The following is a 22,622-nucleotide window of genomic DNA, read 5'->3' as shown; positions in this document are numbered from 1 at the left end:
CACAGACACACATACATATATATATATATATTTATATTTCTAAAAGACGCTAGTCAGAGGCTGGGTAAATGCGTTGGTATAAGATGAGAATAGAAGTTGTCCGTTCGGATTCATATTTGTTTTACTTAGTTCCTGATTTAGATAAAACACTTAAGACTATTTAATGTAGGTAAAGTTCTTATACTCCTTTAAAGGAGTGTGTGTATTCTTTTCACACACACACACACACACACACAGAGGAAGGGCTTCCCTTCCCCAAACTGTTCACACTATCCTCTAAAATACACTTTCATTGTATGCTGCAGCATTAAGAGTTCCCGTAGAGAGTGAAACCCCAATATGGCCGCCGCATGTCATCCCTTAACCGATCCCCGGGTTTCCTCACCTCCCGTTTGGCGCTCATGCGCTCTGCGTGCTCACAGGCGGAGGCCACCTTCTCCAGCTGCTCCCTGAGGTCCTGCACCTCGTCGTCCAGAGACTCCACGTGTCTCTTGGCGTTTCTGGACTCCTCCCTCTCAGACGCCAGTTTCCTCTGAGCGTCCTGCAGCTGGCGGGCGAGAGCCTGACACTCCGCCTGAAGGAGACGTCGTCATTGTCACCGTTGGATCTTTTTTAAAAGAACGTGAGCATTGTGTTGTTGTTGTTGTTTATGTGTTGTTTTGTTTTGTCCCCACCCTGAGGTCGTCGTCCGGACAGGTCTGCTGCTCCGGGTTCTCGCGCTTCACGGCGACCATGTCGCGCACGAGGCTCTGCGACCTCTGCAGCTCCGCTTGGAGCCGCTCCTTCTCCCTCTCAAGGCTCTGGAGGTCAACCTGACAACAAAAGGTCAACACACACACACACACACACACACACACACACACACACACACATTTGAATGCGAAGAACTCTCACTAGAGAGCCAAATGTGGATTAATCCGCCAATGAAAATAGTCCCCCTACAAATAAACACTTTCCTTCTTGTTTGAGTGACGTTCGATTAAAATGAAAACTGCATATTGTATTTGTGAGACGTCTTCAGATTAAAACGATGACAATTTGTTGACGACAAAAAGTCACCGGCCTCATCGTCAAACGTCGGGGAGTCGTCGTCATTACGATGAAAAGTGCACATACGATCATGTTAATATAGTTAATAATCGGCATCCTTGTGATCACAAACTTTACTGTAATAATAATAAATAAACAACAGGAAAAAATGCAATAAATGCTGAAAATAGTCCCCAACAAATGTTCTAGTTCTCCTGTTTGGTAAACAGTTTGTTATTATTGTCTCTATATATAAGTAAACAATAATATATCAACGAGCCGTTTAAGAAGATCTCCTGTGTGCTAATGTCATGGGATGTGTCAACAACAACAACAAGGAGATGTCCTCTATGACATCACACCCTTTATTATGACATCATCGCACTGCGACGCAGGCGTACCTGAAGCAGCTGGATGGCGTCTTTCATTTTGAACAGTTCCCTTTCTTGTTGTCTGAGTTTGGAATTTAACCTGAAAACACAATAAAAACAAATTAAAAAAATGCACGCGACAAGTTTTCTACTTGTACGGATCGATTGGGAACGTCCGGACTCGACTCACGTGGCGACCTCCGCCCCCTGAGTGGCGCCCCGCCCCCTCAGCTCCTCGCGTTCCTCCTTCAGCAGGTTGATCTTCACCTCGGCTCGGTCCAACTTCTCCTGGGCGTGCGCCTGCTGAAGTTCAACGACGAAGGATTGGCACTGGATTCGGTCGACGCCTTTTATTATTATTATCATTATTTAAATAGATCTCACCTCCTTTTGTCTGGATGCCGCGTCTAACCCCGAGCTTCGTTTCCGCTGCTCCTCCTCGCCGTCCCGTTGCCGTCTCTCCTGTTTCAAGGTTTCATTTTCCCCCCTGATCCGATCCAGCTCCCTCTGCAGTTCGGCTTTCTCGCGTAGACTCCGTTCGACCTGCTCCTGGTTTCAACAGAGCACATCGGATCAATGCGGAGCTTTTGTTTACTTTATCACATGTAAAATAAGACTTTTATCTTTCACAACGACCTCTAATCGCCCCCTCCCCCCCCAGTAGAGCTGCAGGAATGTGGTACCTGCGTGGTGACGACCATGAGCTCGTCCTCCACGATGCTCTCCGGGCTTCGCTGCGCCGGGTTTTTAAAACAGAAAGAAGTGCTGGCTCCGCACACCTGACCGGCGCCGTCGACGTAGCAGAACTGGTAGAAGTCCAGCTCATCCTTGGGCAGGTAGTACTCTGATTGGACGAGAGCAGAGCGACATGTGGATTCATTTACTCGTCTAATTAATCTGAAAATAGTGAAACTCGCTCATTCTAATTACTCAAAACTCCTCTTTATGTCTTATAAGAAAGAGAAAAGAAGTAAATGATCCCATTTGAGAACAAGACAAAATATAATTGTTTGGCATTTTTTTGGTAAACTGAAAAGATGAACTGATTATTACAATTGTTGCTGATTTATTTTCTGCCAATTAAATAACTTTTTTTTTTAAATTAAAAATTCTTTGAATAAAAAGTATTTCAACAACCCTACTCTTTAAAATAATTATTGAATGAATAAATACTAAAAAAAACAAGCTAAATTTGAAATAAGTGCTCTTTTGAGGCAGCTGTAAAATAACTAAATATTACTAGCACTTCACAATCTGAATGTCCCGAGACAGATCACAGGATTAATAAAGGGATTATTGTAAAAGTTATATAAAATTATATTCATTTTGTCTTTTTTCTTGTGAAATGATGGATACTTTCACTCCTTCGGGCCTCTCTAAACAAACTCATTATGAAGCAATCTGCTGTGAAGTCAAAGTCCGCATCGAAGGACATGAACTGAAATGACGCGTCGCAAAGTAAACGCCACTTTATTTTAAGAAGTTCACTTCTCATCTGATCAGATGATGGATCAAAACTCATTTTACAAAACGTGAATAGTGAAACTATACTTCTTACCTTTAAAAACAGCCTGCCTGGTGGCGGACCCGACCACATCCAGACAAGACTCCACCCACACGAAGGTGTGGTAGTCCTTGGTGGTGCTCCACCCCACCTGTTCAAGAAAAGGTTAAGACAAACCTCATAGGGGGCATGTGATCCAAAAAAAGATCCTGTATGTCACGATAAGAATGTTTCTCACAAAATACTAAAGATTAAGAAAAATACTATATCATTATATTGAGATACTAAGTCATTATTTCAAGATACTAACTCAGTATTTTTTAGATAAGTCCTTCTTTCTTTATATAAGTCATTACTTTGAGATACTATGTCATTATTTTGAGATACTATGTATCTAAAAATAAAAAATATACTATTTTTTAGATAGTCACTATTTTTTTTATATAAGTCGATATTTTGAGATACTAAAGTCACTATTTTGGAGATAAGTAGTTATTTTGAGAGAAGATACTTTGTGAGTTATTATTCAGAGTAGCTTTCCCATGACAGTGTCCTCACCTTAAACACGCCCACCTCATGACATAGTGTCCTCACCTTAAACACGCCCACCTCATGACATAGTGTCCTCACCTTAAACACGCCCACCTCATGACATAGTGTCCTCACCTTAAACACGCCCACCTCATGACATAGTGTCCTCACCTTAAACACGCCCACCTCATGACATAGTGTCCTCACCTTAAACACGCCCACCTCATGACATAGTGTCCTCACCTTAAACACGCCCACCTCATGACAGTGTCCTACCTTAAACACGCCCACCTCATGACAGTGTCCTCACCTTAAACACGCCCACCTCATGACATAGTGTCCTACCTTAAACACGCCCACCTCATGACATAGTGTCCTCACCTTAAACACGCCCACCTCATGACATAGTGTCCTCACCTTAAACACGCCCACCTCATGACATAGTGTCCTCACCTTAAACACGCCCACCTCATGACAGTGTCCTACCTTAAACACGCCCACCTCATGACAGTGTCCTCACCTTAAACACGCCCACCTCATGACATAGTGTCCTACCTTAAACACGCCCACCTCATGACATAGTGTCCTCACCTTAAACACGCCCACCTCATGACATAGTGTCCTACCTTAAACACGCCCACCTCATGACAGTGTCCTCACCTTAAACACGCCCACCTCATGACATAGTGTCCTCACCTTAAACACGCCCACCTCATGACAGTGTCCTCACCTTAAACACGCCCACCTCATGACAGTGTCCTACCTTAAACACGCCCACCTCATGACAGTGTCCTCACCTTAAACACGCCCACCTCATGACAGTGTCCTACCTTAAACACGCCCACCTCATGACAGTGTCCTCACCTTAAACACGCCCACCTCATGACAGTGTCCTACCTTAAACACGCCCACCTCATGACAGTGTCCTCACCTTAAACACGCCCACCTCATGACAGTGTCCTACCTTAAACACGCCCACCTCATGACAGTGTCCTACCTTAAACACGCCCACCTCATGACAGTGTCCTCACCTTAAACACGCCCACCTCATGACATAGTGTCCTCACCTTAAACACGCCCACCTCATGACATAGTGTCCTACCTTAAACACGCCCACCTCATGACAGTGTCCTCACCTTAAACACGCCCACCTCATGACATAGTGTCCTACCTTAAACACGCCCACCTCATGACATAGTGTCCTCACCTTAAACACGCCCACCTCATGACATAGTGTCCTCACCTTAAACACGCCCACCTCATGACAGTGTCCTCACCTTAAACACGCCCACCTCATGACATAGTGTCCTCACCTTAAACACGCCCACCTCATGACAGTGTCCTACCTTAAACACGCCCACCTCATGACAGTGTCCTCACCTTAAACACGCCCACCTCATGACAGTGTCCTACCTTAAACACGCCCACCTCATGACATAGTGTCCTCACCTTAAACACGCCCACCTCATGACATAGTGTCCTACCTTAAACACGCCCACCTCATGACATAGTGTCCTCACCTTAAACACGCCCACCTCATGACATAGTGTCCTCACCTTAAACACGCCCACCTCATGACATAGTGTCCTCACCTTAAACACGCCCACCTCATGACATAGTGTCCTCACCTTAAACATGTCCCACCTCATGACAGTGTCCTCACCTTAAACACGCCCACCTCATGACATAGTGTCCTACCTTAAACACGCCCACCTCATGACATAGTGTCCTCACCTTAAACACGCCCACCTCATGACAGTGTCCTCACCTTAAACACGCCCACCTCATGACATAGTGTCCTACCTTAAACACGCCCACCTCATGACATAGTGTCCTCACCTTAAACACGCCCACCTCATGACATAGTGTCCTACCTTAAACACGCCCACCTCATGACAGTGTCCTCACCTTAAACACGCCCACCTCATGACAGTGTCCTACCTTAAACACGCCCACCTCATGATAGTGTCCTCACCTTAAACACGCCCACCTCATGACATAGTGTCCTCACCTTAAACACGCCCACCTCATGACATAGTGTCCTCACCTTAAACCCGCCCACCTCATGACATAGTGTCCTCACCTTAAACACGCCCACCTCATGACAGTGTCCTCACCTTAAACACGCCCACCTCATGACAGTGTCCTCACCTTAAACACGCCCACCTCATGACAGTGTCCTACCTTAAACACGCCCACCTCATGACATAGTGTCCTCACCTTAAACACGCCCACCTCATGACATAGTGTCCTACCTTAAACACGCCCACCTCATGACATAGTGTCCTCACCTTAAACACGCCCACCTCATGACAGTGTCCTCACCTTAAACACGCCCACCTCATGACATAGTGTCCTCACCTTAAACACGCCCACCTCATGACATAGTGTCCTCACCTTAAACATGCCCACCTCATGACATAGTGTCCTACCTTAAACACGCCCACCTCATGACATAGTGTCCTCACCTTAAACACGCCCACCTCATGACATAGTGTCCTCACCTTAAACACGCCCACCTCATGACATAGTGTCCTCACCTTAAACACGCCCACCTCATGACATAGTGTCCTCACCTTAAACATGCCCACCTCATGACATAGTGTCCTACCTTAAACACGCCCACCTCATGACATAGTGTCCTCACCTTAAACATGCCCACCTCATGACATAGTGTCCTCACCTTAAACATGCCCACCTCATGACATAGTGTCCTCACCTTAAACATGCCCACCTCATGACAGTGTCCTACCTTAAACACGCCCACCTCATGACAGTGTCCTACCTTAAACACGCCCACCTCATGACATAGTGTCCTCACCTTAAACACGCCCACCTCATGACAGTGTCCTACCTTAAACACGCCCACCTCATGACAGTGTCCTCACCTTAAACACGCCCACCTCATGACAGTGTCCTACCTTAAACACGCCCACCTTATGACATAGTGTCCTCACCTTAAACATGCCCACCTCATGACAGTGTCCTACCTTAAACACGCCCACCTCATGACAGTGTCCTCACCTTAAACACGCCCACCTCATGACAGTGTCCTACCTTAAACACGCCCACCTCATGACATAGTGTCCTCACCTTAAACACGCCCACCTCATGACATAGTGTCCTCACCTTAAACACGCCCACCTCATGACATAGTGTCCTCACCTTAAACACGCCCACCTCATGACATAGTGTCCTCACCTTAAACATGTCCCACCTCATGACAGTGTCCTCACCTTAAACACGCCCACCTCATGACATAGTGTCCTACCTTAAACACGCCCACCTCATGACATAGTGTCCTCACCTTAAACACGCCCACCTCATGACAGTGTCCTCACCTTAAACACGCCCACCTCATGACATAGTGTCCTACCTTAAACACGCCCACCTCATGACATAGTGTCCTCACCTTAAACACGCCCACCTCATGACATAGTGTCCTACCTTAAACACGCCCACCTCATGACAGTGTCCTCACCTTAAACACGCCCACCTCATGACAGTGTCCTACCTTAAACACGCCCACCTCATGATAGTGTCCTCACCTTAAACACGCCCACCTCATGACATAGTGTCCTCACCTTAAACACGCCCACCTCATGACATAGTGTCCTCACCTTAAACACGCCCACCTCATGACATAGTGTCCTCACCTTAAACACGCCCACCTCATGACAGTGTCCTCACCTTAAACACGCCCACCTCATGACAGTGTCCTCACCTTAAACACGCCCACCTCATGACAGTGTCCTACCTTAAACACGCCCACCTCATGACATAGTGTCCTCACCTTAAACACGCCCACCTCATGACATAGTGTCCTACCTTAAACACGCCCACCTCATGACATAGTGTCCTCACCTTAAACACGCCCACCTCATGACAGTGTCCTCACCTTAAACACGCCCACCTCATGACATAGTGTCCTCACCTTAAACACGCCCACCTCATGACATAGTGTCCTCACCTTAAACATGCCCACCTCATGACATAGTGTCCTACCTTAAACACGCCCACCTCATGACATAGTGTCCTCACCTTAAACACGCCCACCTCATGACATAGTGTCCTCACCTTAAACACGCCCACCTCATGACATAGTGTCCTCACCTTAAACACGCCCACCTCATGACATAGTGTCCTCACCTTAAACATGCCCACCTCATGACATAGTGTCCTACCTTCAACACGCCCACCTCATGACATAGTGTCCTCACCTTAAACATGCCCACCTCATGACATAGTGTCCTCACCTTAAACATGCCCACCTCATGACATAGTGTCCTCACCTTAAACATGCCCACCTCATGACAGTGTCCTACCTTAAACACGCCCACCTCATGACAGTGTCCTACCTTAAACACGCCCACCTCATGACATAGTGTCCTCACCTTAAACACGCCCACCTCATGACAGTGTCCTACCTTAAACACGCCCACCTCATGACAGTGTCCTCACCTTAAACACGCCCACCTCATGACAGTGTCCTACCTTAAACACGCCCACCTTATGACATAGTGTCCTCACCTTAAACATGCCCACCTCATGACAGTGTCCTACCTTAAACACGCCCACCTCATGACAGTGTCCTCACCTTAAACACGCCCACCTCATGACAGTGTCCTACCTTAAACACGCCCACCTCATGACATAGTGTCCTCACCTTAAACATGCCCACCCAGTCCCGGGGGCTCGGCTGAAAAGCGGGTGTGTGGGTGTAGCTGCAGGTGACGGGGCTGACGGGCGGGTAGGAGTGCGGGGGGTCGGTGAACACCACCTGGGAGAAGATGCGTGCTGCGGGCATGGCCGCCTCTTTGGGGCTGTCCATGCTGAGCTGCAGCCAGTAAACACATAGACACGGAGGATGAAACGGACCGCAGGGCATGTGACAGAAAGCGGCTCCGGTGTTTCTTTATTAGCTTTCATCTTCCTGTTGTTGTTGTTGTTGTTGTAAGTTGCGCACCTAGGTTATATAATATCTCATAATTAAATGAAAAACACCTTTCTTTTTCCAGCGCTGAAAATGGCGAAACTTTAAGTTAAAACGACATGGAGATGACTTTTAGTCGGTTGTATAACACCTTTTAAACTTTAAAGGGCATGTTACTTATCAACATAGAGAAACCGAAAGTAAGCTGGCAGAAGAGTGCTCACCAGAGACGTTATATAATGTTAATGTCTAATAGAAAACGTTGTTTTTGCCACCGGAAGTGGCAACAAACCTAACTAGCTACATTTGAGAATAAATGTCAGGATAAAGACGTTAAACTCACACGTTGGTCGTCACTCGTCACTGCGCGGACATCAACCGCCAGCTCCGCTTGTCAGCAGCTGCTGCGTTCAGGTGCTCCTCGAATATTTATACAGCGGCACTCTTCGGTGACGTAAAGTAGTCCGGTGCTTTTAAAGACGTTCAGCCCGATCTTCTTTGACATCCCAACGTGAGTATACCATTACATTTAAATCATTTAACGGCGTTTGGAAAAAAGGCTTTACCTGTTCATATAAATACGATCCTTACTGTAATGTATAGTACACATAATGATATACATTTTAATTCACGCCTTACTGATCTTTTATTTTTCAATTTATATATTTGATCTCTTTCACACTTTGTATTAAAACTGTAGCACATACATTTATTATCTTATATCTGGACAACAAACTCCCCCTTGTACTTTTTTTATTTTATTTTTCATCAAATCAGCGACATTGCTGCCTTATCTCCGATTGTCCGTAAAGGCATCAGAAGTTACGTTCTGGGTGCTGCATTGTGGGTAATGTAGGCCAATTAAATAAAACTCTTCTTTCCTCTCCTCTGCAGTGAGACATAAAAGCACAAGAGGGAGCTAAATTCATTTCGACATTGAACACATCCTGTTCATTAAATATGTAATATAATAATATAATAATCATTATAATAGTTTTAGGCTTAAGTATAAGACACACTTTGATATTCATCAGTTTAGAACTCAGTCTTATGTTGGTTACACATCAGCCATATACGAATTTGGGCACTTTTTAGTTGGAAACGGACTTTAAGGTTATTAAAATAAAAATATTAACAAATCCAAATATAGGATTTACATAATAATTAGCACATGGCTGATATAGTATTATGTTTATTATTATTTATGCATGTTTATATATTTAAAGTGAGTTGTTCACATACCCATGAAAATACAGCCTCTTTGATAATAATGCTGTCATACAGCAGGTGTTTCTTTATCACACAATATACCTGTTGGGAGAAGGGTGTGGCTATGAAGGTGCCACATGCCGACACAGATCAGACCACAGAGAGCAGAGCTACGTCTCTTTAGTGTGGATTTACACTTTGAATTCAGATTTATTTATTTGATCAATAACACGTTCGAAAAATATATTCACAACTTTTATTATGAATTTCACTGCTGTCCCTTGATGGTGTTTATCATTTCTCCCAGTCTTTACAACAAAACATATTTTGTGTTAAATGTATATAAATAAGTTATAATTTTGCAAAAATGGTACACCCATGCTTAAAATAGATCGTGTAAAACCTATTGCGTAACGTTGAAAAACATCTGACAGTTTTTAGATGTTATGTCCTTTCAACAATACCAAGGTTTAATCTACTTTGAAAATAAATACATCTTGTGAACGTAGTGATTGTATGATACATCTCAATGTCAAGGGTTGATTGTTAACGCCGAAAACATTTGTTTTGTTTGATTTTAATTATTATCTCTGAAAGCTGCGATAACATGACATCTTCAACAACCTTGCACATCTTTTAATTTCTCATTAAAATACACTTGCCACTTTTATCTTATAATATATACTTGTTTTAAAGTACTGTTATCTGTTTGTTGTTGTTTACCATATTTATCTTTAAATTATGTTGTTGTTTTTTTACTTACATTTTTAGTCATTTAGATATATTAACATTATACATACATACAAATGTTAAGTTTGTCAGACAATAATAAAGTTAAAAAAGGGAAAAGAAAGAAAAAAAAATAATAATAATACTAACAAATAAACAAATAAACTATGTTTATTGTTCATTATTTGAATTGTTTTATTCTATGTCTATGTTTATTGTTATGCACCCAGTCAAATTCCTTGCATGTGCAACGTACTTATGATAATAATATATATAATAATCGATTCTGATTCTGATTGCTTGCAGACGCTTCTTTTCTCACCGGTGAGCCGACAACCAATCAGAGACGTGAACCCTCCCACCCCTGGCTTGTGATTGGCTAAACGCGCACCGGGGACGTTCCATCTGAAAATGGGCAGCGTGCGCGCGCGCAAATGTTTACATTGGTCGGTTACGTCTCCACTGTGCGTCGAGCCAAGAAGACGAAACAACAACAACAACAACAACAACAACAACAGCAGCAACAACAGCAGCATTACAAAGGGCCGGTCCGTCGGTGTAACCGGACCGGTACCGAGAGGACACGCTCACGGTAATGTTACGTTTTCCGACGTTTTCTCGTCTCGCTCGTCGACCGTTAGCCTCAAATCGCCGTGTGAGAGGCCAGCGTTCCGTTACCGTGGCGACGGTAACCACATGTGGGTCCGCGTGCAGCAGCGTCAACTCTTTTGATCTTTTTTTTTTATCAATGACACGTGTGTTATTAGATCAGAAAGTCAACCACAAACAAACCGTGAATATACCGACGAGCCCAACGCTCTGTGAGTTGATTATGAGAACTTTTCTTACTTTATTTTTTACAATTAAATATTTACCTTTTTTAATTTGTTGTGTAACAACCAGGTGGAAACTTTAATTAACTTAAATAAAATGTATTTTGTATAAGCCCCAAATCACAAATTACAAAATTTTGCCTCAGAGAGCTTTACAATCTGTACACATACAACACCCTCTGACCTTTGACCCTCACATCGGTTCAGATCTGGCCCCTAAATGTGCACATTTAGGAGGTTTCTAATAGTTTAATCTGCACTGAATTTCATTACACTGATCACATATTTTCTAAACTTGTAATTATAGCTGTTAAATACATGTAGTGAAATAAAAAAATACAATATTATGGGCGGTAACATCCATGTAAATACTGTGAATACTGATGCATATAGCTGTAATAGCAGAATATATATATATATATATATATATATATATATATATATATATATATATATATATATATATATATATTAGGATAAATTATAAATATTATTTTTGTTCCCCTGCTGCAACTGTAATGAAAACAGATTACTTCAGTTAGATATTCAATGCCTTCTTTATTTAATGACACACATGAAGACGCACTTTATTCACATAAGAGAAAAGAGCGCACAAACTCTCTCACACACACACACACACACACACACACACACACATACACACACTCGGTTTAAATACCCTCCGATACAGTCATGACGTGTCAATAGAAGGGTAGTAGATAAGTGTTTTTTTGATGTCACCTGATGATTTATTAACGTCGATTGATTGATTAATCCAGAAGTGTTGTCATCGTTCACACACTGTTGTCATCCAGCCGTGTTCTAATCTGATTGATCGATACCCGATTGGCTGTCGTGGCAACCGGCACACATACCAGACACGGCTACTTTCTATTCTTCTGGGGACCGGCGTTTCCCCTTCGGCCCGCGCTCCATATTTAATGTCTTCAATGGACGGCTAAGCTTCAACTGAAGGTTCTCCATTTCAATTTGGCAAACTAGATGGGATGTCCAGCCTGTTCACACACACACACACACACACACACACACACACACACACACACAAAAACACACACACACACACACACGCACACACCGCTTTTCAGCACAGATTTAAATTGAACAACTCAGGACGTTGAAGAACACTTCTCCTGTTTCAGCGAGGAGGTGTCGGGCATCGTTCCTCTCCTCTCGCTCCCTGCTGAGGCCTCCTGCTCTTGTTCTCTCCATCATGTCAGGTGTGTGTGTGTGTGTGTGTGTGTGTGTGTGTGTGTGTGTGTGTGTGGGATCCGGTGTTGGTCCCATCCATTTCCAATTGGTCACCAGATCCACCGCCGGGTCCGTTGCTTGTGTGTGTGTGTAAGTCAATCTGAAGGGAGCCGTCCTCGTGGTCATACAAATCTACTCTTTTTTTTTTCTCCAGCCGGTTTCAGGAGGTGGAGATGTGGCTCACTGGCACGTCCACTGAGGAGTGTGACAGCGTCTCCAAGGGCTCCCGAAGCAACGATCTGTGTGTGGAGACGGACGGGGGCAGGCATCTTCCACCACCGTCGTCCTCACAGATGTAGGCTTTGCAGCGCAGGTGAGTCGGAGACGGAGAACCAGGTGGGCAGAGGAGTTTCCCATATTTAGTTCACCCTGTTTCATATCAAATATTAGATTCAATTCAACAAACTGCAGCAAAAATGACGGCAAAGTTAAATTCACTCGCCTTCGAAGACGAAACGTAATCTTCACGAAGAGAGAGGATTTGTTTGGGTTTGAGTTGTTGCATCAGACTTAGTTTAAGCTTCAATAGATTTAAATAATCAATTAGTGAGGCAACAGAAGGTGTTGATTTTCCTGTGTAACTAATTTAGTTTAGAGAGCGTTTGTGCACGACTGCCTGATGTTATGCAAAGATTTGCTGCGTCTCTGATGGGTATCTTGGCAAATAAAACACCTTTTGGGTTTTTGGACCGTTGTCAAACAGAAATGGCAGTTTTAAGACGAGATGTTGGGCTTCGGGAACAATTTATATCAATGTACTCGATAGTTAGATCATTGTTAGTTGCGTCACTAATCATGTGTGTTCACTGTATTATGTTTGTCCTTTCTTTTATGTCATTATATTAATTAATCAGATAGTGACAACCTCCTCAGCAACACAAGCTTTATGTCTAAATGGCGCGTGTATCCCTTTAAATGAACAACTTGTTTTGGTCTTTTTAAAGTAAACCATTTTTTAGAGTAAACCAGACGCGTGTGTCGTGACACTGAAGGAGAACCTTGGAGAAACCCTCGTGCGGGGCTGTAACCGTATCGGGGTCGAGGTCCAGTGTAAAGCTCACAGTTCGGGGGCCAGGATTATCCAGATCGTTGGATCAGAATACGGTCATCCGGCACCGGGACCTCCCACAGCGCGCCTGGGGCGTCCCTCCTTAATGCCACCGCGATCACGATCATTACCGGGGAACCAACTCCACCTCACCTTCGCCCCCACGAGACACCAGATAGGAGGCAGAGGCCGGCCGTTGAGAAGCTGCCGGGACGATTTCTGGCCACCGAGCTCGGGTCGGAGTGCAGACGGACATTAACCAAACCAGAAAAACGTTAAACCAGAAGTTATGCATGCAGACGTTAGCATTCAGACGTTAGCATGCAGATGTTAGCATGCAGACGTTAGCATTCAGACGTTAGCATGCAGACGTTAGCATTCAGACGTTAGCATGCAGATGTTAGCATTCAGTTCAAGTTCATTATTACATTACATTACATGTCATTTAGCTGACGCTTTTATCCAAAGCGAGTTACAATAAGTGCATTAAACCGTGAGTCCAAACTCAGAACAACAAGAATCAAGCAAGTACAATTTCTTCAATAAAGTTAAACTACAAAGTGCTATCAGTAAGAGCCATTTAAGTGCTGCTAAAGTGCTACTAAGTTCAGTCACACAAAGCCGCTAGCATGTAGCCTCTGAAGCTGCATCCCAAATCCATACTTCATACTAATTACTACAAACTCCAAGCTCATCATCGGTATACAATAAAATCAACTTTAACCGCTTTATCCTCACGGAAATGTATTTTTGACTTTGGACTGTCTATTTCAACGTCATCCACAATTCATTTAAATCTTCTTTTTGTTTTTCCCCAACTCTGGGCGACTCCTCCATTTCATTGTTGCATTGCATTGTGGGAGAATAGTATCCACTAACAGCACATTTACAAAGAACCGTATTTAGTTTGCAGCTTGTGGGTTTGAGTATAAAGCTACGTGCTAAAAGTCTTAGAATAACCAAGAAGGCGATCACAAGAACCCCCTTAATATAACACGGTGGGTGTTAATGAATAGGGGAAGAAGTGGACTGCTTACAAAAAGCCATCATAAGGACACTCGCCATCATATAAAGAGGGAAAAGAGAGAGATATTTGTAAGTCGTACCAGCATACTGCTCTCGGCGTTCCTTTGAATATCAATATCATAAAAAGCATTCAAATTGATGTTCTGTTGGGCGTTGGGGGGTTAATTCCCCCGTCTCTATTTGTATCCGTCCTGCCACGATAACTCTTGAATGTCGGCGCGTGACAACGCCGGAGCACTCAGCTGATGAGAGAAATGGAAACGGAAACATGAGTCCGAGCGCGTGCTTACAGCTTGTTCTGCATGTCACGTTTGAATTGAATTTCATTGCGAGGCTGTTTGCGGCACATAAAAAAAACCAAAAACAGACCGGCCTGAAAGAGGAAACGAGCGCCAAAGGGTTCCAATTTCCTCCGCTGACACATACGCTTTTTGTTTTTGTTTTTGTTTGTGCACCTCCAGGATGGGTCTACCCATGGACGGTGCAGGCGGAGACGAAGAGGCACTTGACCACGAGCAGCAGGGAGAGGGAGAGGGCGGAGGAAGCCCAGCCGAGGCCTGCACTCGCACCCCGCCGCCCATCAACAACAAGAAGAGGAGGAAAAGCAAGAGGAGGTACTTAACTGCCGGATCTCCTTTCCCTCTGCAGGTACTCTACCTCCGAGCACCCTGTGATTCGCCGACTCGCTCCGGAGGGGTTTGACTTTCCCCTCACCTGTCCTCCATCATCCGGTGGAGGGAAGATGAGCGCGATGAGGCGTTCAGGGCACCTTGCAGCAAAGCAGATGTCTGTCCCTCTCTTTCTGTCTCTCTTCTCTTTCAGATGACTGTGCATCAACCTCACCAACTGCAAATATGAAAGCGGTACGTTCTCTAATTCATGTGATTTTAACGATACCTGCACCCCCCCGGCTGCTCATGGTTTACACAACCATGTGTGAAAACAGAGACTCCGTGGCCAACGGTGTGTGGACACCCCTCGACTCCACGAGGAGGTCCACGTGAACGCATTGTTCTCAGGAGACACTCGACCTTGAGCGCCGAGACGTTGACTAAAATTGAAAGCTGACATCAACCAGATCTGGTTGGTTTAACCCAAAAGAGAGCACGCCCACAACCGGCTGACAGAGAGGAAGTGAGAGAGGGATTGAATTCAGGCTGAGCTTCATTTCACGGTTTGGGTTTAATTCCATTGAAAGGCAAATTTTGATGCTACAGATATATATAGATTAAATATTCTCGACAATTTGTGAACTTCGTGGCGACAGTTTGTGTTTGTTTCTTTCCTGTTGCAACACGACAAAGACCCCCTGTGCACAGAGCCAGCCCCGTTTAGAAAACGCTCAGAGCACCGACCTCAACCGCGTGTCCACATGCTTTTGGCCATGGACCTGTACATCATCAGCAGCTCCTAGATCAGCAGCTCGTATTTCACTCGGACTCCTTGTGTGTTGGTCTCAGTGCGCCGCGCCGCTCGCAGGTACAGCCTCCGGGAGGTGATGGAGGGCGACGACTGGACCCTCTTCTGGACCGACTGCTCCGTGTCTCTGGAGCGCGTGAAGGACATGAAGCGTTACCAGGTATTCAAACCGTGCGTGAGAGACGTCCGTCCGCTCCTGTCAAACCGTAAAAGCCTCACGTTGTAATTTAAAGGCCTCAATATGCCCCGACCCCGCGAAATAATAAAACATATGCATTTCCATATAGAGATTACGTCATTCTCTCATTGCTCGTAACGGGCTGTTTTTCAGCTGGAGCGATCAATTTGTAATCTAATTGAGTAATTCAGTGCGGGAAGTGCTGAGCGGGTCACGACCAACGATTCCTCTCCCATCGAATGAGCTGCAGCGCTTTATTTGGTCGTATCTCACTTGGACTGCCGACAAGCTCGCGCATAAAAATACTTCACAATGATCTTCGCCCGTCAATAGAGTAGCTCCCCAGTAAACACGTTTGTTTGTGTGTGTGTGTGTGTGTGTGTGTGTGTGTCTTTTGCAGAAAATAAACCACTTCCCGGGGATGAGTGAGATTTGCCGCAAAGATTTACTGGCGAGGAACATGAACCGCATGTTCAAGCTCTTCCCCAAAGACTACAACATCTTCCCCCGAACGTGGTGCCTTCCCGCAGAGTCAGTGTGCAACCTTTTCATTTAGTTCCCCTCTCCGTGTGTGTGTGTGTGTGTGTGTGTGTGTGTGTGTGTGTGCGTGTGTGTGTGTGTGTGTTTAGATGCTAACTGTGCTTTGCAGTTACAGTGACTTCCAAGCCTACACCAGGACCAAGAAAAGCAAGACGTACATCTGCAAGCCGGACACCGGCTGCCAAGGCAAAGGCATCGTCATCTCCAGGTCGAGTAAAGACATTCAGGCCGGGGAGCACATGATCTGCCAGGTTTACATCTCCAGGGTGAGGGTCCCTTGATCATCACACACACACACACACACACACACACACACACACACTGGTGGAAGTTCACACGCGTTCCCCATTCCCTCCTCAGCCTTTCATAATCGACGGATACAAGTTTGACCTGCGTATCTACGTGCTGGTGACGTCGTGCGACCCGTTCAGCATCTTCATGTTCAAGGAGGGACTCGCTCGCTTCTGCACCACCAAGTACAACGAGCCGACGCACGGCAACGTGGTGAGGGGTGTGTGTGTGTGTGTGTGTGTGTGTGTGTGTGTGTCTGTGTGTGTGTGTGCCTTCCTCACCGGGGGGAACCCGTCCTCGATGGGCTTCGAGAGACAGACGAACACGATGTTGGTTTCAGTTCAGATTTGTTGAGGATAAAAACAGAGAGAGTCCCCGGGGGCCTGAACCCTTTAGAGGTCAGGAGGTCATTGTTATCACTTTCCTGTACGTTGCAATGAAAAGTACACATGTGATCATGTCGTTGATACAATACATAATCTGGATCCTTGTGATTACAGTACTTTACTTTACATATAAAGGTGATAATTAGAATTAAGTCACAGCAAGCTATGAAATATAATGGATAAAAACAAAACACAAGATACACACGTTTAAAAAAAGCTATGGCTGCACCTTTTTTTTCTGTTATTATTCAGTCATTTTTCCTCATATAATCAGCGAATCCCAATGTCCAAGCAACAAGTTCGAAACCCAAAGAGATTCAAAAATCACAGAAAACACAGAAAACTCAGATGAGATGTTGACATTTTTGTCTTTTTTAAAAGTTGCTTCGGCGATAATTTAACTATAAAATTGTCGCTGCAGCTCTCGTGACCTTTTATTCCGTCTTTATTCCTGCCTTGCGCCAGGAGGACGTGTGCATGCATCTCACCAACTACTCCATCAACAAGAGCAGCGAGAACTTTATCCGCGACGAGGACACCGGCAGCAAGCGGTAAACACACCCACCGCGCCTGTTGTGTTGCAGCACTGATGCTCAAAACACTGCTTATTTAATGCGTGTGTGTGTGTGTGTGTGTCCGTCCCCCCCCCCCCCCACACACACACACATTAGAAAGCTGTCCACCCTGAACAAGCTCCTGGAGTCCATCAGCTGCAACACAGACGAGATGTGGAGCGACATCGAGGACGTGATCATAAAGACCCTGATCTCCGCTCACCCGATCCTCAAGCACAACTACCACACGTGCTTCCCCAACCACACCACCGGCAGCGCCTGCTTCGAGATCCTGGGCTTCGACGTGCTGCTGGACCACCGGCTCAGGCCTTGGGTGCTGGAGGTGAAGGGACCCCCGACGCCTCCGTTTTGGGCAACACTGGGATCTCAAGCTCTTCGCAGACTTCTTCTGTGTTAAGGAGAATTTAGAGGACAGAGTGGTTTCATTAGAACGTTTATTCATGCTTTCAACCACTGAACATTTAACCCTTAAAAACAAAAAAATCTGTTTACACACCGTCTGACAGTATAAAGTATAGAATCTCTATCAGCTTGCTCAAGTTGTACAAGATGTGTGAAATATTCAGACCCAACGCTGGAAAGATGTCTTGCGCATCATTAAAAAAAAAAAAACTTAAAATCAGCCCGACATAGTTAATCTAGTCTTTATAGACTTCAGGAATTTGTTCTGCTCTTACTGTGTGTGTGTGTGTGTGTGTGTGTGTGTGTGTGTGTGTGTGTGTGTGTGTGTCTCCAGGTGAACCACTCCCCGAGCTTCACCACCGACTCGCAGCTGGACCGCGAGGTGAAGGACGCGCTGCTCTACGACACCCTGGTCCTCATCAACCTGGGCGCCTGCGACCGCCGCAAGATCACCAAGGAGGAGCGACGCCGGGTGAAGGACCGGCTACAGCAGAACATCACCAGAGAGGCCAGGTGTGTGTGACCCCATCCCACACACACACACACACACACACACACATACAAGGTCACACACCTGCTCCCCTACAGCAGGTGACTCACCGTGTGCATGTGTCCAGGACGGAGGAGCAGCGTCAGTGCCAGGCGGCCACGCTGGAGCAGATGGAGCGCTACGAGGCCAAACACCTGGGGGGCTTCCGGAGGATCTACCCCAGGGAGGGCGGGGACAAATACGACAAGTACTTCAAGCACAGCGGCTCGCTCTTCCAGGAGACGGCGGCGTCCAAGGCCAGGGAGGAGTGTGCCAGGTACCCAGTGGAGAGAGCAGAGGCTGCTGGGGGATCCAAATGAAGAGCGAGAGGGGGAGAAGGGGGGGGGGGTGTTCACGAAACCACAACACGGACATCTTATTCTCACTTAATCCACCACTCGACTCACACACTCTGCACACGTTGGCACCGACAGGCTCCACCAATCACATAAATTCATATTTCACAAATTGCAAACAATCTGAGCAACTCAAACCACTGCAGCAGGATTATTTATATATTATATATATATATATATATATATATATATATATATTCAGATGGGAAAAGCTGGAGATATTATAATGTAAGCTCGCTCTTCTTTCAGTCTAGTTTATACGTATTTATTTCTGTTTACTTTAACATGAGGTTTAGCTGGAAGTGTGTATAAAGGGATTAATGTTACAGTAAATATTATTCTATAGAATCCTTGGGCTTGATATGCGAGATGCTGAAGTTTCTGCGTCTGTGTGTTTGAGGCATCAACTGCAGGAGCTTCGTCTGAAGCAGGAGCAGAAGGAGAGGGAGCAGAGGGGAGGCCGGAGGAGAGACCTGCAGGGGGAGACGGCGGGGGAGAGGGTCAAACCCCGAGGAGGGGCACTAACGCAACCCCCCAACCTGGACTGTGGCCACAACCCGGTGAGGCTGTCCCCCATTACAGACGCAGTGTCCTCATGAAACCACCAGAGGGAGTCAAACAGCTTCTGTCTCATGACGAATGCTTCATATTCTGGATGACCCCCTTTTTTAGTAAATGGACTCCAACCCAATTTAAATTAGCTGGAATAATATCCCATGCACATAAATTTCTCATTGGACGTCTCATTTCAAATTCAAATATCTTTTTTTTGTTTTATTGTCCGGACGGGTTAAAGCAAACAGTGTTATTGCGGTTATTCAGACACAGTGATTGTTAATGTAAATGGGAACTGGTGGCTGCACACACACACACACACACACACACGCACACACACACACACACACAGGGAGGCAATGCAAAAAACAATTGAATCAAATGTCTCTCCAAAGCTCGCTCCGTCCAGTATGTCGCTGGCTCCCAAAGCTGCAGAGCTCCTAGAGGAGAAGGAGAAGGAGGAGGAGGAGAAGGAGGAGAAGGAGGAGGAGGAGGAGGAGGAGAAGGTGGAGGAGGAGGAGCAGCAGCAGGAGGAGGAGGAGGAGGAGGAGGAGCGGCAGCGGGTCGCCGCGCTCCTCCAGAGGAAGAAACTCCTGCAGGACCTCGGGCTGGTGGACCAGATCCAACAGCTGCTGCAGGGCCTGACGGGCGGAGGGGGGGTCCCGCAGGAGGCCTGCGCCCAGCAGACTAGACCGGCTCATCAGAGGCGACAGGCGAAGGTGAGACCCGACCGCAGGTGCACCCCGCGTCCTCCTGAAATGAATGTTACTTTCAGGTTTTCTTTTCGTCGCAGCTGGACTCTTTGACTTCGTCGTTCTCCCAGAGAACAAAGCAGCCGGCGTTGCAGCAGGTAGAGACGCCGAGAGCAGAGCGGTGGTTTGTTATCAGGGGTCAGGAGGGACCCTTTTAAGAAACGGATCCATATTTATTTAAAGAAATATAAAATACTTGTTTGACAGTTTTCACACTTTCTTTTTTACCAATAAAATGTTACAGATTAGTGAAAAAATGCCACTTGCGTTTGCTGGTTTCTTCTGACCAACAGTCCAAAAAAAACAACTTTATAAGACAAAGAAAACCAGCAGATTCACACATTTGAGAAGTTGAAATCAGAGAATATGTTGTTATTATTGCTTGAAAAATTATTAATTGTCGTTGCAGCTCCGCTTGTAATATTTTAAAGGAAACCAGGTTACAAAAGTGCATAAATTATGTAAATCCACATTCATAGTAAATATTAAATACACCGTCACTGTGGAAAATCGTCCGTGTGAGACTGAGAAGCAGAGTTTAAACATCCCGGTCTCATCCGGTCTCACCCGGTCTCATCCGGTCTCATCCGGTCTCATCCGGTGTCATCCGGTCTCATCCGGTCTCATCCGGTCTCATCCGGTCTCAGGTGGCTCGGCAGCGCCCGTTGAGGCCACTGCCGGACCAGAGGAGCCTGAACCCGCCGGAGCCCGAGAGCCACGTCGCCCTGCAGCGGACGCGACGGGCAGGTAAACTAAATCTCTACACCTTTTGGATTTGAGGAGTTATTACCAGCTGCTTTGGCCTTTTTATTGTGTGTTTATATTTGACTAAAAAACCTCTTAAATGCTGTGTTTAAAAATATATATTTAGACAACAAAACTGGCTTGTGTTGAAAGATGTTCTTTATTATTGCAAAACTCATAAATAAAATAGAAAGAAATAACAATTAAAACTTACCATTTGAGTTATTTCTTCTTCTTCTCACATCTGTTATGCAATTATCAACATAATTCTACTTTAATAATTATTTTGGATTCTTAATTTTGATATAAAATGTTTATTATTATTGTTATTATTATTGCACTGCATTTAAAATGAAATAAACCGGCTTCCATGGAGCCACAATATTAAACAATTAAAATGATATTTTTGGCCTTTAGTATATTTTTGACATATTGATGTCTTATTGATATTTAGTATTTGTCCATCTTGAGTACATCTTAAAACATCGCTTGATGTCCGTGTGAGTAGATTTTCAGCTTCGTGGTCTCTCGTCTCCTCTTCAGGGGTCCGGCAGGACTCCCCGGCCCGACCCGGCATCCCCGTCCTGAACCCGGTCCCCAGAGGAGGCCTGCGCTGCGCCTGCTGGCCCCACGACCCCTCGGCCCTGGAGGGCCTGCTCGTCATCTCCACCCCGGCCCCTCTGGTCAGGAGGACTGGCTTCTCTCACATCGTCCGCAAGTCCTCCAGCAGAGCCCCCCGACCCCCCCAGCCCGGTAAAGGCCAGTGAGGAGCTGGATTTAAACCGTGTGAAGACCCCACAGGAGGACTGGAGGTAGAGAGGCTGCGAACATAAAGAAAACACACTGTGCCTTTTGGATGAATCTCACGTTTAGTCGATTTTAGATCTGGACTCCTGCAGTTTCCTCCGCTCGCCACTTTAAAACCTTCCAGCACTGCAGGGAAACCACATTATGGGATGTTTGTGCTCACATGTAACGTCTTGCTCCGCAGGGACGAATCAGCTCAATGAACCTCAGTGCCAAAATAAAAGCAGACGAGTCTTATTTAACACCTCTGGAAATCTAATAAACTCACTGATTACTGCTGATATGAAATGAATATATAAGTATTATTAGTTAAGATTAAACCCCTAGATTTGAAGAGAAGTGGAACATAAAGGCATTCTGCCTCTTTTTCTCGGGGGACTTCGATTCAAGGTTTGGAAAATGTTTAGTTTTTTTTTTTTTTGCACTAAATAAATAAATAAAAGTATGATTTTTTTTTAAAGATGTGATTTAGTTTCATCATCTTTCTTGGTGGTTTTTTATTAAATTTTCCAAGAAAAAAAAGATTCCAGGGCTTTTTCAAAAAAATTATGTAATGCTTGCATATTTAAAATATATATGAATATAAATATATATATATTAAGATGT

The 22,622-nt window shown here is 45.2% G+C and overlaps 2 protein-coding genes across 2 annotated transcripts in view; one reads left to right on the top strand and one right to left on the bottom strand.

Moving 5' to 3' along the window:
* LOC117749137 (calcium-binding and coiled-coil domain-containing protein 2-like) overlaps positions 1–8,793 on the bottom strand; it is a gene marked incomplete at its 3' end in the record, with an annotated part of 10,109 nt that extends 1,316 nt beyond the window's left edge. Inside the window, exons 1-9 of the mRNA XM_034559358.1 lie at positions 8,712–8,793; positions 8,102–8,272; positions 2,959–3,055; positions 2,084–2,244; positions 1,785–1,949; positions 1,591–1,703; positions 1,431–1,500; positions 675–812; positions 386–574 (exon numbers count right to left, since the gene is read on the bottom strand). Of these exons, the coding sequence (XP_034415249.1) occupies positions 386–574; positions 675–812; positions 1,431–1,500; positions 1,591–1,703; positions 1,785–1,949; positions 2,084–2,244; positions 2,959–3,055; positions 8,102–8,266 (1,098 nt within the window). The remainder of the gene's footprint in view (positions 1–385; positions 575–674; positions 813–1,430; positions 1,501–1,590; positions 1,704–1,784; positions 1,950–2,083; positions 2,245–2,958; positions 3,056–8,101; positions 8,273–8,711) is intronic.
* On the top strand, positions 8,784–22,431 carry ttll6 (tubulin tyrosine ligase-like family, member 6). Its single transcript, XM_034558762.1, has 18 exons — positions 8,784–8,879; positions 10,613–10,898; positions 12,300–12,377; positions 12,563–12,721; positions 14,944–15,096; positions 15,943–16,061; positions 16,480–16,610; positions 16,729–16,885; positions 16,980–17,123; positions 17,762–17,847; positions 17,968–18,193; positions 18,608–18,786; positions 18,891–19,079; positions 19,559–19,718; positions 20,109–20,432; positions 20,507–20,563; positions 21,113–21,212; positions 21,753–22,431. Exons 2-18 carry the CDS (start codon positions 10,718–10,720, stop codon positions 21,974–21,976), a joined length of 2,667 nt encoding a protein of 888 aa, XP_034414653.1. The 5' UTR covers positions 8,784–8,879; positions 10,613–10,717; the 3' UTR covers positions 21,977–22,431.
* The last annotated feature ends 191 nt before the right edge of the window (positions 22,432–22,622 follow it).

This window comes from Cyclopterus lumpus, chromosome 19, assembly GCF_009769545.1.
Source record: "Cyclopterus lumpus isolate fCycLum1 chromosome 19, fCycLum1.pri, whole genome shotgun sequence".
NCBI classification, from domain to species: Eukaryota; Metazoa; Chordata; class Actinopteri; order Perciformes; family Cyclopteridae; genus Cyclopterus; species Cyclopterus lumpus.
This window is presented reverse-complemented; position numbering and strand designations above follow the sequence as displayed.